The following is a 13,090-nucleotide window of genomic DNA, read 5'->3' on the forward strand; positions in this document are numbered from 1 at the left end:
GCCTATGCACATAGGTTGCAGTAAGAAGCTTCATTTGTATCCTTTAATCATCAAGGGTTTGAAGTAAGGAAATTATAGGATCTGAATTGTACTTTTTACAGAATCACTCTGGCAGTTATATGAAGAGCAACTTTTAGGGAGGCAAGAGTAAGAGAAGGGCTCTTATAAGAAGCTGCCCTACTAGTCCACTTGAGAAATGACGGTGGTCTGGTCTAGAGATACAGCAGTGGGGAGGAGAGTAAAGAGATCAAGGAGCATGTATGTATGTAACTGCTCACAAGGAATGTGTTTTTTCCAAAGAGCAATAATCAGTGATATAACAATTCTATTTATTGAAAGCCTAGGTAGGATACTAGGGTCTTTCCATGTGCTATTTCATTTAATCCTCATGACACCCTCTAAAGGTGATATTATCACAAAAATTTTATGGATATGGAAACTGAGCTCACAGAAATTAAATACTGCATGCTAGAATCAGAATTATAATCCCCTTGTATTGATCTTCAAAGTATATTCTAGCTTCACTATACTAATTATATCATTAAATAATAAATTAATAATTAATTGTTATTATATAATATATAATATTATAGTATATAATTAGTATATAATATATAGTATATAATTTTACTATATAATTTTACATCAAGTACATAAATTGCCATACCTACATTTCCTGTTTTGTTCATGAGTATTTTCTGCACTATGTTGCTGAAACTCTTTCTATGTTTTGCTTTTATTATTACAGCTTCCTTGAGTCTTTCTCCCCTTAACAGCAAAGACAGAATCTTAATCCTCTTTGAAATCCTCAACTGGCAAAGCGCTTTGCACATACTAGGTGATGAATAACTATGTGTTTGATTGTGTTCTTAATATCATCCCAGCAGTGATTTAAAAACCTCCCAAAAAACTTTACTGGGATTCATCTGTTACATCAGTTAAGCTAAAAATATGTCCCGATTAAAGCAGAAACTGTGTCTTATTTATATTTGTATCCTCTCCCAGAAGTAATCCCAGACCTTAAATGTAATAGGTTTCCAATAAATCAGTTTTCAATGAATAATGGTCGCTATGCAATTAAGAATAATTCTTAGAGATGCTTCTTCTAACAATACTGTTCAGGATGTTCAAATCAATCTTACTAAGATCATAATTACATAGAAACCAGATGATTTTGAGTTTGGAAGGACTTCTTATAATTTTATATGCATTTGTATAACATCAAAGACATGTTTTATTTTCAAAATTCTACTTCTTTGGTAATAGGGAAATTTTTTTTTTTTTTTGTCTCAAAATATGGTGGGCATTTTATAAGGCAAACAAGTGAACTTTGACAGTCTTTGAAAGAGCCAAAACTACCAAGATCAAATTCAGGGGAATAGTCCCATCTTATTAATGATTCTAGCTTGCTTGTAAAGTAGAAAGGCAGTTAACGATGTTATCAGATGATTTCCTACTTTTAACTACTTTAGCTGTATAGACCTGGTTGAAGGATATCACTATTTAATTTCTTTTCTAATAACAGTGTCCAATTTGCTGTCACACCAGGAAAAAGATCTAAGGTGTTTCACTGATGTTGAACCTAGTCAATCTTTGTTTCTACATTGCCTCCCCAGATATGCACTTGAAGAGACACTTCTGGCTTTTCAGCCACCTAAATCCATACATCCGGCTACATCTTACAGAATACTATTGATGTGTCTGCAAAAAAAAAAGAGGCAAAGTATTTACAAGGTACAATAACAGCAACAAGGAACCTTGGGTGTAATAGTTAAAGAAATCTCTAATTTTGTTTGTCATTTAAAAAAATAATATAGAAATACTAGCCTTCCTGCATATTAAAAGACGTAGATGACATTAAAGATCAGTACTTCCTGTAACTTGTGATTCTCCTATCAGTCCAGGTCAACTTTTCAAATAATTTAAAAAATTAAATAAATAAGAAAAACATTTAAAAACAATAAAATATGAGCAAAAGATGATATGAAATTTATATAAGGAAAATTCTCATAAGCAGTAAAGATTTGAAAAGATATTCAACTATAATAGAAATCAAAAAATTCAATCATTTCAAAATAAAATACCATTTCAAGTATTCTATGGAGATATTTATATATCAAGAGTTAAAGGATTTGTGGATCCTGAATCTCATATTCACTGTAAATGGGAGTTTGAGTTTATAAAACCATCACAGAAAACAGTTTGGCATTATCTCATCAAGTTGAACTCCCACATACACTAAGATTCAGAAAAATCCATTCCTGGATATATATATATATGAAATTCTTACACATTTAAAGCAGGGAATTTGGACCAGGATATTCACAGCAGTACAATCTTGGAAACAAGCAAAATGCTTACTGCCAACAGACCATATGAATAAACTGGTTCCTATGCAATGGGAATATCACACAGCAGTCAAAATGAATGATCTATCTCAATATACCACAAGAAGAATGAATCTTAGCAATACACAGTTAAGTGAAAAAAAGCATCAAGAGATTATATGTCATGTTCAAAACAATTTTTCATTTAAATTTATTTATTAAAAACTGAAGTTGAGCTAAAATGACATTCAAAGAAAAGCTACAAAATAATTTTAAAAGAATGCAGAATGGTGGTTACTTTGGATGGTGAAGATAGGAAACTAAGATGAAAGAAACCACATAGAATAAAAGTTGTTGTCAAGGTTGTGCTATTTGGCAATTTAACTGATATGTTTATTATGTAATAGCAAGTGAATGAATAAATGGATGGGTGGATTATAAGAAGGTTATATGTGGACCTACAATGAGAGTATGTCATGAAATAATTATTAATTCAGAATCCAGTTCTGTGCACTAGAGTCTTTTTTCAAATAAATACATTTAAAGGGTCTAGAGAATAATACACAAATGCAAACTGATGATATATCTTTTCATCTAAAAGAAAATTAACAGCTCAGTGAAGTATTATCTAAATATCTACCAAGTTACTAACAGTCTATATCTAGATTTTATAGTGCCTATTTCAGAAAACACCAAATGCATTTTGCATATTCTTGCCCTAAATAAAATGGCACTAGTACATTTTTTTGGTTAAACTGAGAGTGTAAGAAAGTAAATTTGAGTTCTTGGTTCTATGGTTTCTTGTTTTCTCAAGGGCATCTTTCTTTCAGTTAGCCCTTCCCTCAACTTTAATTAAATTATCTTCACTTTCACATGTAAACTTCTAAAAAACAAACATACCAAAAAAAACCACAAGAAACTACATGTACCGCCACTAATTCTTCCTTTTTATACACTCCATCATCTATTGTAATCTGAGTTTCATGCTGGCGATCTACTAAAATTCTTTTTGTCAATATCATTAGTTTTACCTACCTATAGCACTGTTCCCCAAAACTTTAAAAAATAATCTTATTTCTCTTATTTATAAAAAGCTCTTTTGATTCTACTTCTACATCCACTTACCAACCATTTCTCTCTTCCCCTGTACAAATGACCAAAAGAAAACTGCCCCCACTCTCTCTTGAACCCACCCATGACACCACCCATCACACCCAACACACCACCAAAGCTGCTTTTGTCAAAATCACTAACATTATAGATATTACTAAATCTAGTGGTCGATTTTATATTCTTATCTTTATTAACCTGTCAGGAGAACTAGATGTGATTGACCAATTCTGTCTCCTCTTTGAAAAAAAAAGAAAAGAAAATTTTAAATTAACATCCAGAATGCACACTGTCTTTGAGGTTTTCCTCCTACCTCAAAGTCCATGCCTTCTTAGCTTTCCTCTTCTTTCTCAGCCTCGTAACATTGGAGATTTGGGAGCTCAATATTTGTACCTCTTTTCTATAATCTTAATTTCTTAGCGATCCCTTTAGTCTTTAAATTCCATATATGTTGACATACCCATCATCACTGCATTCAGGCTCATCTCCACTTGGTATCTAATAGAGATCTCAAATTTAACATATCTACATGTAAACTGTTCATTCACATCCCTAATCTGCTTCTGCCACAGTCTTGGCAACTCTGTTTTTCTTGGTATTTAAGTCAAAAACTGGAGTCAGACTTGACACTTCCCTTTTTCTCACATCCCACATTCTATAACATCAGTGGACTAGAACTTTAAAATATAACCAGAAGCCAACCATTTCTTATAACCTCACAAACTTCTCTGCCATCAACTTGTCAAAATGGCCATCAACTCTTTCCTAGTTTATTGTGAAAACTTCTCATCCCTTTGCCCTTGACCTTGACAGCCTGTTCTCATTACAGCTACCAAGGGGAGCCTTTAAAGATTGGCCAGTTCAGGTGTTTCTCTTGCCAGAATCCCTCCAATCACTGATGCTACTCAGAGCCAAAGCAAAGTTCTTACCAGCCTGCAAAGTTTTATACAACCTCATTCTCGTATCATACTGACCTCTTCGTACTCCTGAGCCCTGCTAAATTTCATTGCAATGACACTGAATTCTATGCTTAGCATGTTTGCACCTAGAGTTCTTTCCAACTAGAAAATTCCATCCAAATGTGGCTTAAGTTCTTACCTACTCAGGATCACTATTCAGATATCACCTTCTCATTGAAGTCCTCCCTAACTATGCCAGTTAAAACTGCAAGCTCCTCCCCCACTGTACATTACTCTGTAGCAGTTGTCAACATCTGACATAGTCTATATTCAACTTATTTGTGTTGCTTATTTTGTAGAATGCCAGTTCGTAAAGGGGATACCTTTACTCACTAAGGTATCCCCAGTGCTATGCTAGAATGGTGCCTGGCTCATATTATAGGATTAATAAATCTTTGATGAATAAATCTTTAATGAAATGAAATATCTCCATGTGGCCAGTCTTAATCTTACTTAACATCATAGAACAATTTGAGAGGTGCCTCATCCATCCTTATTAAGACATGCTATTTTCTCGAATTCTATAATCTCATATTCTTCTACTGCTCACCTATATCGCCTTCTACTCTTTTCTATTTTCCTTTGATTATTTTGCATACCTTTTCTGCCCTTCCTCAATTGTTAACATTCCTCAAGTCTTGGTCTTCAGTTCTTTTCTCTGCTGTTTTTTATACTCTTATCTAGATATCTAGTCTCACAGCAATATATGCTGATGACTCTCTTGTATATTTCCAGACATAATTCTCTGATATCCAGATAGGTACAACCACTAGGAAGTCACACATGTATGCTAAACTTAATATGTCCAGACATAAACTCATGATTTTTCCTCCACCCTTAGCTCCAGTTTATATAACATCATACTCTGCCCATTTTCTCAGAATGAAAATTCAAGCGTCATTTTTTATTTCATTTCTTTCCTTTACCACCCACATTCAATCTATCACCAATTCTTTGTTGAATTATATCTCCAAAATATATCTCACTTTTATCCACTTATATTCTTCTTTACTACATCTACCACCTTATTCCAAACCACCATTCACTTAATGGAGAGAACCAAAAAAGAACTCCTTCATTTGTCTCCTTGCTCCTAATATTGATCGTCCCACTTCTTTATCTAAGCCTTTCTTTATTCTGCAGCCAGAGGGGTCACATTAATCTAAGTCATACAATGTCATTCCCTCCACCTGAAAAACTCCAATGGCTTCCAAGTTCATTAAAAGAATAATCTAGTCTCCTAATCCGGTCTTGCTGGATCTGGCCTTGGCTCACCACCCCAAGTTAGTCCTATGAGATTCTTCCTCTTGCTTTCCAGCTAAGGCACACCGAACTCCTTTCACTTTCTAAATCTCACTAGTCTATTAGCTATCTTAGGATCTCTGCACTTGCTGTTTTTACCTCCATGAAAACAACTTCTGCTTACCTTTTCCATGTCTGGCCCCATTAGGTCTCAGCTTAAAAGACTTCCTTGACCACTGAAATAGATCTCTCACTCTATTTATGCTCTATATTAGTGTGCTGTTGATTTGTCCCATAGCATTATCTTTATTTATTTTATTTGTTATTTTTATTTTTATCTTTCTATACTGCTTAGCTGTAAAGTTTATGAGGGCCTGAGTCTGATTCAATATTATATCTTCACAACCTAACATTCTTCTTGATAGATAGTAGTTGCTAAATAGCTATTGCTTCAACAAGTGAGTTAATGAATGTGACAAATCAGAAGAGAATGAAGCTTTATTTTGCTGTTGCTCTGTGGATTTAAAGAGTTCTTTTCATCTATGTATTTGTAAAAAATATATTCTCTGTTGATATTCAATTAATAAAGCTAAAATACGACACAATTTAATTTTAGGTGGTTGTGATTAGATTATTTGAAAACATTGCAAGGGTATTTTCATTTGTGGGGAAAAAGTTATTCCAAATTTACCTAAGTGTATACACTTCTCCATGTTTGCTTTTCCATTTTAAAATGTTATTAAAGCTTTAAAATAAAAGTGCTCATTGCACTCCTTTGGGAGAAATGTTGTTTTGCTTATTTTAATGACCTACTTACTTAGTAACGAGAAGAAATGTTAATGAAAATTTGACTCTTGGTAAACAGAAAGGTGCAAGAAAGGCTCAGAAGTGGATGTGGCAATAGACCAGCTGCCTGACTAAGGATATAAAGATTACTGTGTGAGTTGTAGCCTTGTCAGTTACCACTTCTGAGGTTCTTGGGCAATTCATTGGAACTTTTCTCTGCCTCCTTTTTAACAGAAAAATAATGCCTGCCCTGCTATCTCTTTATGTTGTGTAATAATTTTATTACATATTATATGTGAAAATGTTTTCAAAACTGTTTTCAAAACTTATTAGATATTGTATGCGAAAAAGGACTTCCTGTATGAAATCATACTGCAGGAGTGAGCACCTTGCAAAATTCACGCTAATGCTCCACTCCCATCTTACAGAGGTTGAGAAAGACAATCTAAGGCAATCGTCTATATTTGACGCATTTATTATTCCAAACCATGTGTCTCAAAAGGCTGAGAAGAACAAAAGCTTGTGTAACCCTTCAGTAAGTATAAAATGGGTAAGGGCCAGCTTCCTAAACTATCTCCTGGTGATCAGTACCCTAGCTATGCATATGTAAGAAGGCATATAACAGTGTTAAATGTAGACAAGAGCACAGGGGGATGATTTTCTAGCTTTTTTATGGAAGGGTTTACTTGTGTGCCACTTCTAAGCAGGTGCAAGCTACTTCAGGATACTGGCCAACTGATTTGTCAGAGCCTGAAAGAACTTTACCCCTTCAGAAATCCCAATCTAGCTTTTCTCACCATGTCTCCTTCCTTCTCGTCTCACCTTTCCCCCTTTTCTTCTCCAATTGGAGAATGTGGGAAACAAGGGAGAGGAGATCCTGGAGAGATGAAAAGAAGAGAACTATTTTAGTTCCTTTTATTTCCCCCATAGCAAGCTGTGCTGCTGAGTTAAAAATATGTAATTTAGTTTCCAAATCTATTTCAACCCCTGCCTGGCCTACTGAGCAATCACAAACCATCCAATTTCAATTCAAATCTTTGCTTTTAGCTTTATTTTAAATGGAACACAGCTAAGTTGTATAAACAGATATAAAGTAAATGTTCCACAAAGAATGGAGGTAGGATAAAGGGAACCAGGAAGTAAATCCATATTTATAGCATACTGGTCAAAATTTGAATTGTTTTCATTTTATTTTTAAAATGCCAAACTTTCCACAAAGTATAAAATGTCAAAGAAGGGATCAAACTTGTGGCATTCAAGAGTCTATGCTAAGAATGAATTTTCTTATTTTAAGTGAATTATATTTCATACACAACATCTTGTAAACAGATTACACATTTTCTGCAGGTGAGAATTACTATTCTTCTGTCACATTTGGAATACTACATATTTACAGAGAATGACCCATTTCTAAAGAATGAATCACATCTACCACAAATATTTATGAGCACAGCCAAAAAAAAAAAAAACTGTTCTATAGTAAATTTTAATGATTAATCAACTGCTAACAATTGAAGTAAGGTGAATTCAACCTCTTCCCATAAAACTATAAAAGTATTTCCAGGTGTGTAATGAAAATCACTTGGCCGTGACAAGTGAGCTTGAATAATGCCTTTGAGATATTTCAGCAGTACTACAGCTAACCAAAATCAGTAAGGGCTTACATAGATCGATTTCACTTATCCTATTTTCTATATAACATTATGGGAAAGGGTATTCACTAAAAAGAATCCATCTACAATGGATCTCTTCTTCTTTTTGAATTATAACTTGCATCATAACCAGCCAGGAAGATATTATTTTGGTTTTCAACATTTAATAATAAAACCATATAGTTTCGATTATAAATTGCCACTTTATGTTCAAGTACATCAATTCTTTAATGAATATTTAAACATGTGATTTGATACTAGTTATTTTTTTCTTTACCTGAAACGTCAAGTAAACCTGTATGAGCAGATAAATATTTTTATTGATATAAAATAGATTTAAATGGTATCACTTTATCTGGAACATTTTCAACAAAATTATTTTTGATCTAAAGTGATAATTTCCCAGTCACTTATGAACAATTGTGCATTGACAAATGATTCACTTCTGTAAGAAGGCCTCTTTTCAGATTTACATAAAGTCAAAGGCAGTGCTGAGCATCCTGGAAAGGCAAAGTGAAAAAAATCAGGAGCATCTTTCATCCTTCTCACTCATCTTTATGACTGTCAACACACAAAGGCTGAGTTAATGCCCTCAGTGGCTCCCCATAACCTTCTCAATAAAATCCAGAAAAGAGTAGTTTGGATCAGAAGACTTAACCTGATCTCAGCTTATCATTAATATGTTATGTGTCCCTGTATAAATTACTTTCCCTTTCTAGTCCTCAGTGTCTTCGTTTGTTAAATGAGAAGAATAAGGCTAGATAGACTCTAAAGAAACATCTAGCTCTACTCTATCCAATTCTATTTTATCTCCAACAGTTCTTTCTAACTGGGGACCAAACTTCTAAATCATGTCTAATTCTGTCCTCTTTTGTAGAAATGTCCTACTCCCTTTTACTTTTTCCGTTCTCACATCATCTTGTCTCCTACACGTTCTCAATAGGAAGCTAAAATTCCTTGGTGCTTCTAATATTAAGTGATGCTCATCACATACTATCTGATATTTTCCCAATCTGTATGGGTTTGTCTTTTAAATACACGACCTGACCTGGGTTCACATCCTGCCCATGCCACTTATTAACTGTGAACTTGGACCGGTTTCTTTACTTCTTAAGCCTCACTTTCTTCATCTGTAAAACGAGGATAGAAATAGCTTTCTTTCAGGGGTGTGAGAGTTAAACAGTAACACCTATAAAATGCTTGGTATATATGAAAATTTAAATAAATAAATACAATATCACTTGTCGTTATTGTTACTATTACTACTACTAGAATATAAGGTCCTTTAAGACAGAGCCTATGTCTTCAATTTTTTTCCTGAGGCTTATCAAGCTCAGTGCAGTGGAAAAAACAGGGGCTCATGGGTCAGAACACCTGGGGCCACACTTCCAGTGAAGTCACTTGTCTTTTCTGAACTGGACTGGACCAGTGACTTCACTGGAAGGTTCAATTATCTTGATATTTCTGTGAACCTAGTGCCTAGCACAACACTTGCCACATAGATTCTCATTATGTAAGCAAAGGAAATATGAATATGAAAAAGAGCAACAGTATTGTTGTGGATGCACCTCTGTTAGAACTTTTATAAATATTTATTAAAGTAAAAAATAAAGCTGAAACACCACTGACTCCAAAGTCTTAGGAAGGAAACAAATGCCACCTCCCAAAATAAATTAAAAATTCATACTACTGTAGAAGAGGAAAGGACTGGGTTCTCTATCAGAGCAGACAGCTTCGTGCCCTAGATTTTTGTCCTAGGTAGAACAAGGCCGAGGTTTTGGCAGAAGGACGGACACCACGTGGGAGGACAGGGGACTTTGGATCAGCCGTCTCAAGTGCAACCTGCTCTGAGTGAAATGGCCAGGTTCAGGGGAACCCCATTCTCTGGGCACAGAATGTCTGGGTAGCTGAGCCCCCAGTTCCCAGTTTTGACTCTTCTCCTCCAACCTCCCCCACCCAACAGTCAGGTCCCGGGAGGTAATTAGTGTGGGGGAGAAGCGGAGCTTCTGAGGGGGCAAGGAAATGGGAAAGTATGGCTGGGGGCGGTCTTCCTGTCAGAGGTCTTATCAAGAGAGGGGAGGAAGGGAGAAAGAGAGAGAGATTGATTTTTTTATTTTTATACGCGAAGCATACCTAATGATTTTCCCACAGACAGGCAGACAGACAGACAGACAGGCAGACCGAGTGAGGGACAGACAGGACACACTTGAGCGTTTGAAATCGTTCATACCCCCAAATCCAGGACGCAGTCTGTTGTCATAACCATCGAGTAAACTGTCCAGGATGCGGGTAAAATTTTCTGGGCATAATTTCTCCTCCTTTTGGTTCTGTCCTGGGGATTCGTTTAAACTGCAAACACGAAAAAAAAAAAAAAAAAAAAAAAGGTCCTCTTTCATAAATTTTACTACTATCATATTTCTATTTACATAGTTTAATAATCTATTCATTGAAAATATTTATTAGGCAATTAAAAGGAACAGCAACCAAGAACTAGAGTCTTCTGTCTTAACAAACCCGCTGTGGACTCTTCCATAAATAGCTGAGATGAGGGAGAGAAACAGTCAGGAAAGACGCACCCCTGCACACGCACCCCCAACAGTAGCACTCTTCCTGCACCCGGTGGCCCTTCTACTCTCTGCGTCTACCTGGTCACAGAAGCCTGGCTCTGGCCCCTGACCTTACAACGAAGACAGGAGGCTCTGATTTGCGCTGGGAGGAGTGGGCGGCCAGAGGGGCCGAGAACTGGTCACTTCTCCGCCTTCCCCTTGCCCCTCATTATCCCAGGGAACTCACCAAACCGCCAGGCACAGGACATGCAGGAGGGCGAAACTGACCCCGAAGGACGTCGCGATCGCGGGTACCTTCTTGACAGAAACCATCTTTGCAACATGCCATACTTTAAGCCTGTTCACGTTTCCAGGCTCTCCAGATGCCCTGAGCAGGGTGCTAGGCGAGGGCAGAGGCTCTCCGTGGCGTGCGCACACTTGCGCTCACACTCGCCCGCGCTCAGCCAGCCCGAGCTGCGGTGGGCGCGTGTGTGCACGCGGGCCAGGGGGAGGCGGAACCTGCCTTTCCTCGCCCCCTCCTTTCCTCGCTGAGCTCTCTCTGTGTTGGAGAGCTATATATACCGCTCAACACCCTTTCGTGCCCGCACCCTGAAGCTTCCAGGGATAACCGTGGTGCGCTTTCAAGTGAGGCTGAGCAAGTTCTTTCTGACCTTTAACTCTGGGGCTCAGGACCAGGGTCTCCCCGCCCACCTAGCGTCCGCGGCGTCCCCACCCCAAGTACGTCCCTTCCATAGCATTGCTTAACCTCCACTTCCCCCTCCTGATCCCCCTCCCTCCCGCTGGGATTTGGATCCAACCAATGAAGCTCCTCCCTCCTTAGGTTGTTGGAGGACTTGTTTGTACCCATTTCAAGGCTGGAGGTGGAGAAAGGGCGAGATGACAGTGATTGCTGTACGGAGGGGTGGGAGAACAGATAGAGAGGAGAAGGGTTCATCAAGTCTGGACAACAACCATTGAGACTCTTCCCTTCAGAAGTGCTGGTGGGGGTGGGAGGACGGCGGCGAAAGAAATGATTCTTTCTGATAAAAGGGATTTCCACTTACTGAGCGGACTCTCTCAAACTGTTAGGAAGTGGACTTGAGTTTCACTCTGCAGTCAACGCATTCTCAAGCTGTTGCTGTGAAGATACTAAATTCCTTTACTATACCCGCCCCCACCTGGCACACACAGGCCCTCTACCCGCTTTGCTGCTCCATCCTTTTCTGGAGAGGAGGGGAGAGGTGGAGGCAAAACACTACATCTGGTCAAAATCACTCTCACTTCTCGTGATAATAGACACTTTTATTTCATAATAGAGCTGACTGAATTCCAGAGGTCAACTGCTTTCGGGAAGGGGAAAAGATGGCTGAGGAGAGGGAGAGGAGAGATACTAGAAAAAGAAAATCTGTTGTGTATGGAGCGGGGGGAGAGGGGAGCAAGGAAGTGCAGAAATGTGAAGGTGTTAAAATTATACCTCTAACTTTCTTCTTTAAAGTTAACATAAGCCTTTGATTGTTGTTTTCAATAGAATTCTAATTGGATCCAAGTGCACTGCCCCCACCGCAAGCATCATTATGTTAAGCAAGACACGCACAAATTTACCATAAAGGTTTATATCTGATATGGTGGAATGCAAATAAACAGACCGCCCTACTACTACAGTCTTAGAATGGACACCTTAGAGTCCACAATAACTATGAAATTCCCTGAAAATGAATGCAAAATTTTGTATTTATGTAAGTAAGTGCATTTTTGTAGGGGACTGTTCATAACTTTCATCAGATTTTCAAAGGCTATGGACAACTATAGCATGGACTAATGTTTTAATATAAAAGATGATGACACATATAATAGGACACTCAGCCAAACAGGTGAACAAACATTTGTAACTAATGTGTGAAAATTATCTCTGTCCCATTTGATAACCTTTTTTATTACCAGTTTCTTTATGTAGATCTTGAATTTCCTCAAAAGAAATTCTTCAATTTATCAAATGACCAACTAGCTTGGTACACAAAAATTTTGTGGTGAAAGAATGAATAATTTGAAAGGGTTCAACCTGTTCTTTCTCTTAATGATTTCTGGTAAATATTGAACCATTTTTGACTATTTGAAGAGGGTAATGATGTAAATTGCTTCTTTATAAATTCTAGAGGTTTGTGAATGTACATCAGTTGAAAGATTTTGGTTTCAAAAATATAGAAACTGTCAACTTTTTATGTTAATGCATATCTATTCCATATATTCATGATAGGCAAGAAGAATCGATTTGGTGTTCTCCAGTCACACCATTCCTTATTGGTATTAAAACAATGCTTCCACTGAAATTTTACCTTTATGTTGGCATGTTGTCATTGTCTAGTTATAGATTTTTACATTCATTTTAAGACATCTCAAAACTGTGTTAATATGTAGAAATAATAATCTGGGATACCTTAACAGATTCTATTTGAATAAACATTTCATAA

At 37.0% G+C, this 13,090-nt stretch overlaps 1 protein-coding gene across 3 annotated transcripts in view; it reads right to left on the minus strand.

The window, feature by feature from the left end:
• GABRA4 (gamma-aminobutyric acid type A receptor alpha4 subunit) overlaps positions 1-11,964 on the minus strand; it is a 64,379-nt gene extending 52,415 nt beyond the window's left edge. For 2 of the 3 annotated variants that reach the window (XM_006922473.1, XM_006922472.1), the window contains exons 1-2: positions 10,938-10,966; positions 10,307-10,425 (exon numbers count right to left, since the gene is read on the minus strand). In XM_006922473.1, the coding sequence (XP_006922535.1) occupies positions 10,307-10,425; positions 10,938-10,966 (148 nt within the window). Of the gene's footprint in view, positions 1-10,306; positions 10,426-10,869 lie in introns of all 3 variants that reach the window. The other variant, XM_006922471.2, reaches the window with a different exon arrangement.
• Between the last annotated feature and the right edge of the window lie 1,126 nt (positions 11,965-13,090).

This window comes from Pteropus alecto, unplaced genomic scaffold, assembly GCF_000325575.1.
Source record: "Pteropus alecto unplaced genomic scaffold, ASM32557v1 scaffold57, whole genome shotgun sequence".
NCBI lineage: Eukaryota > Metazoa > Chordata > Mammalia > Chiroptera > Pteropodidae > Pteropus > Pteropus alecto.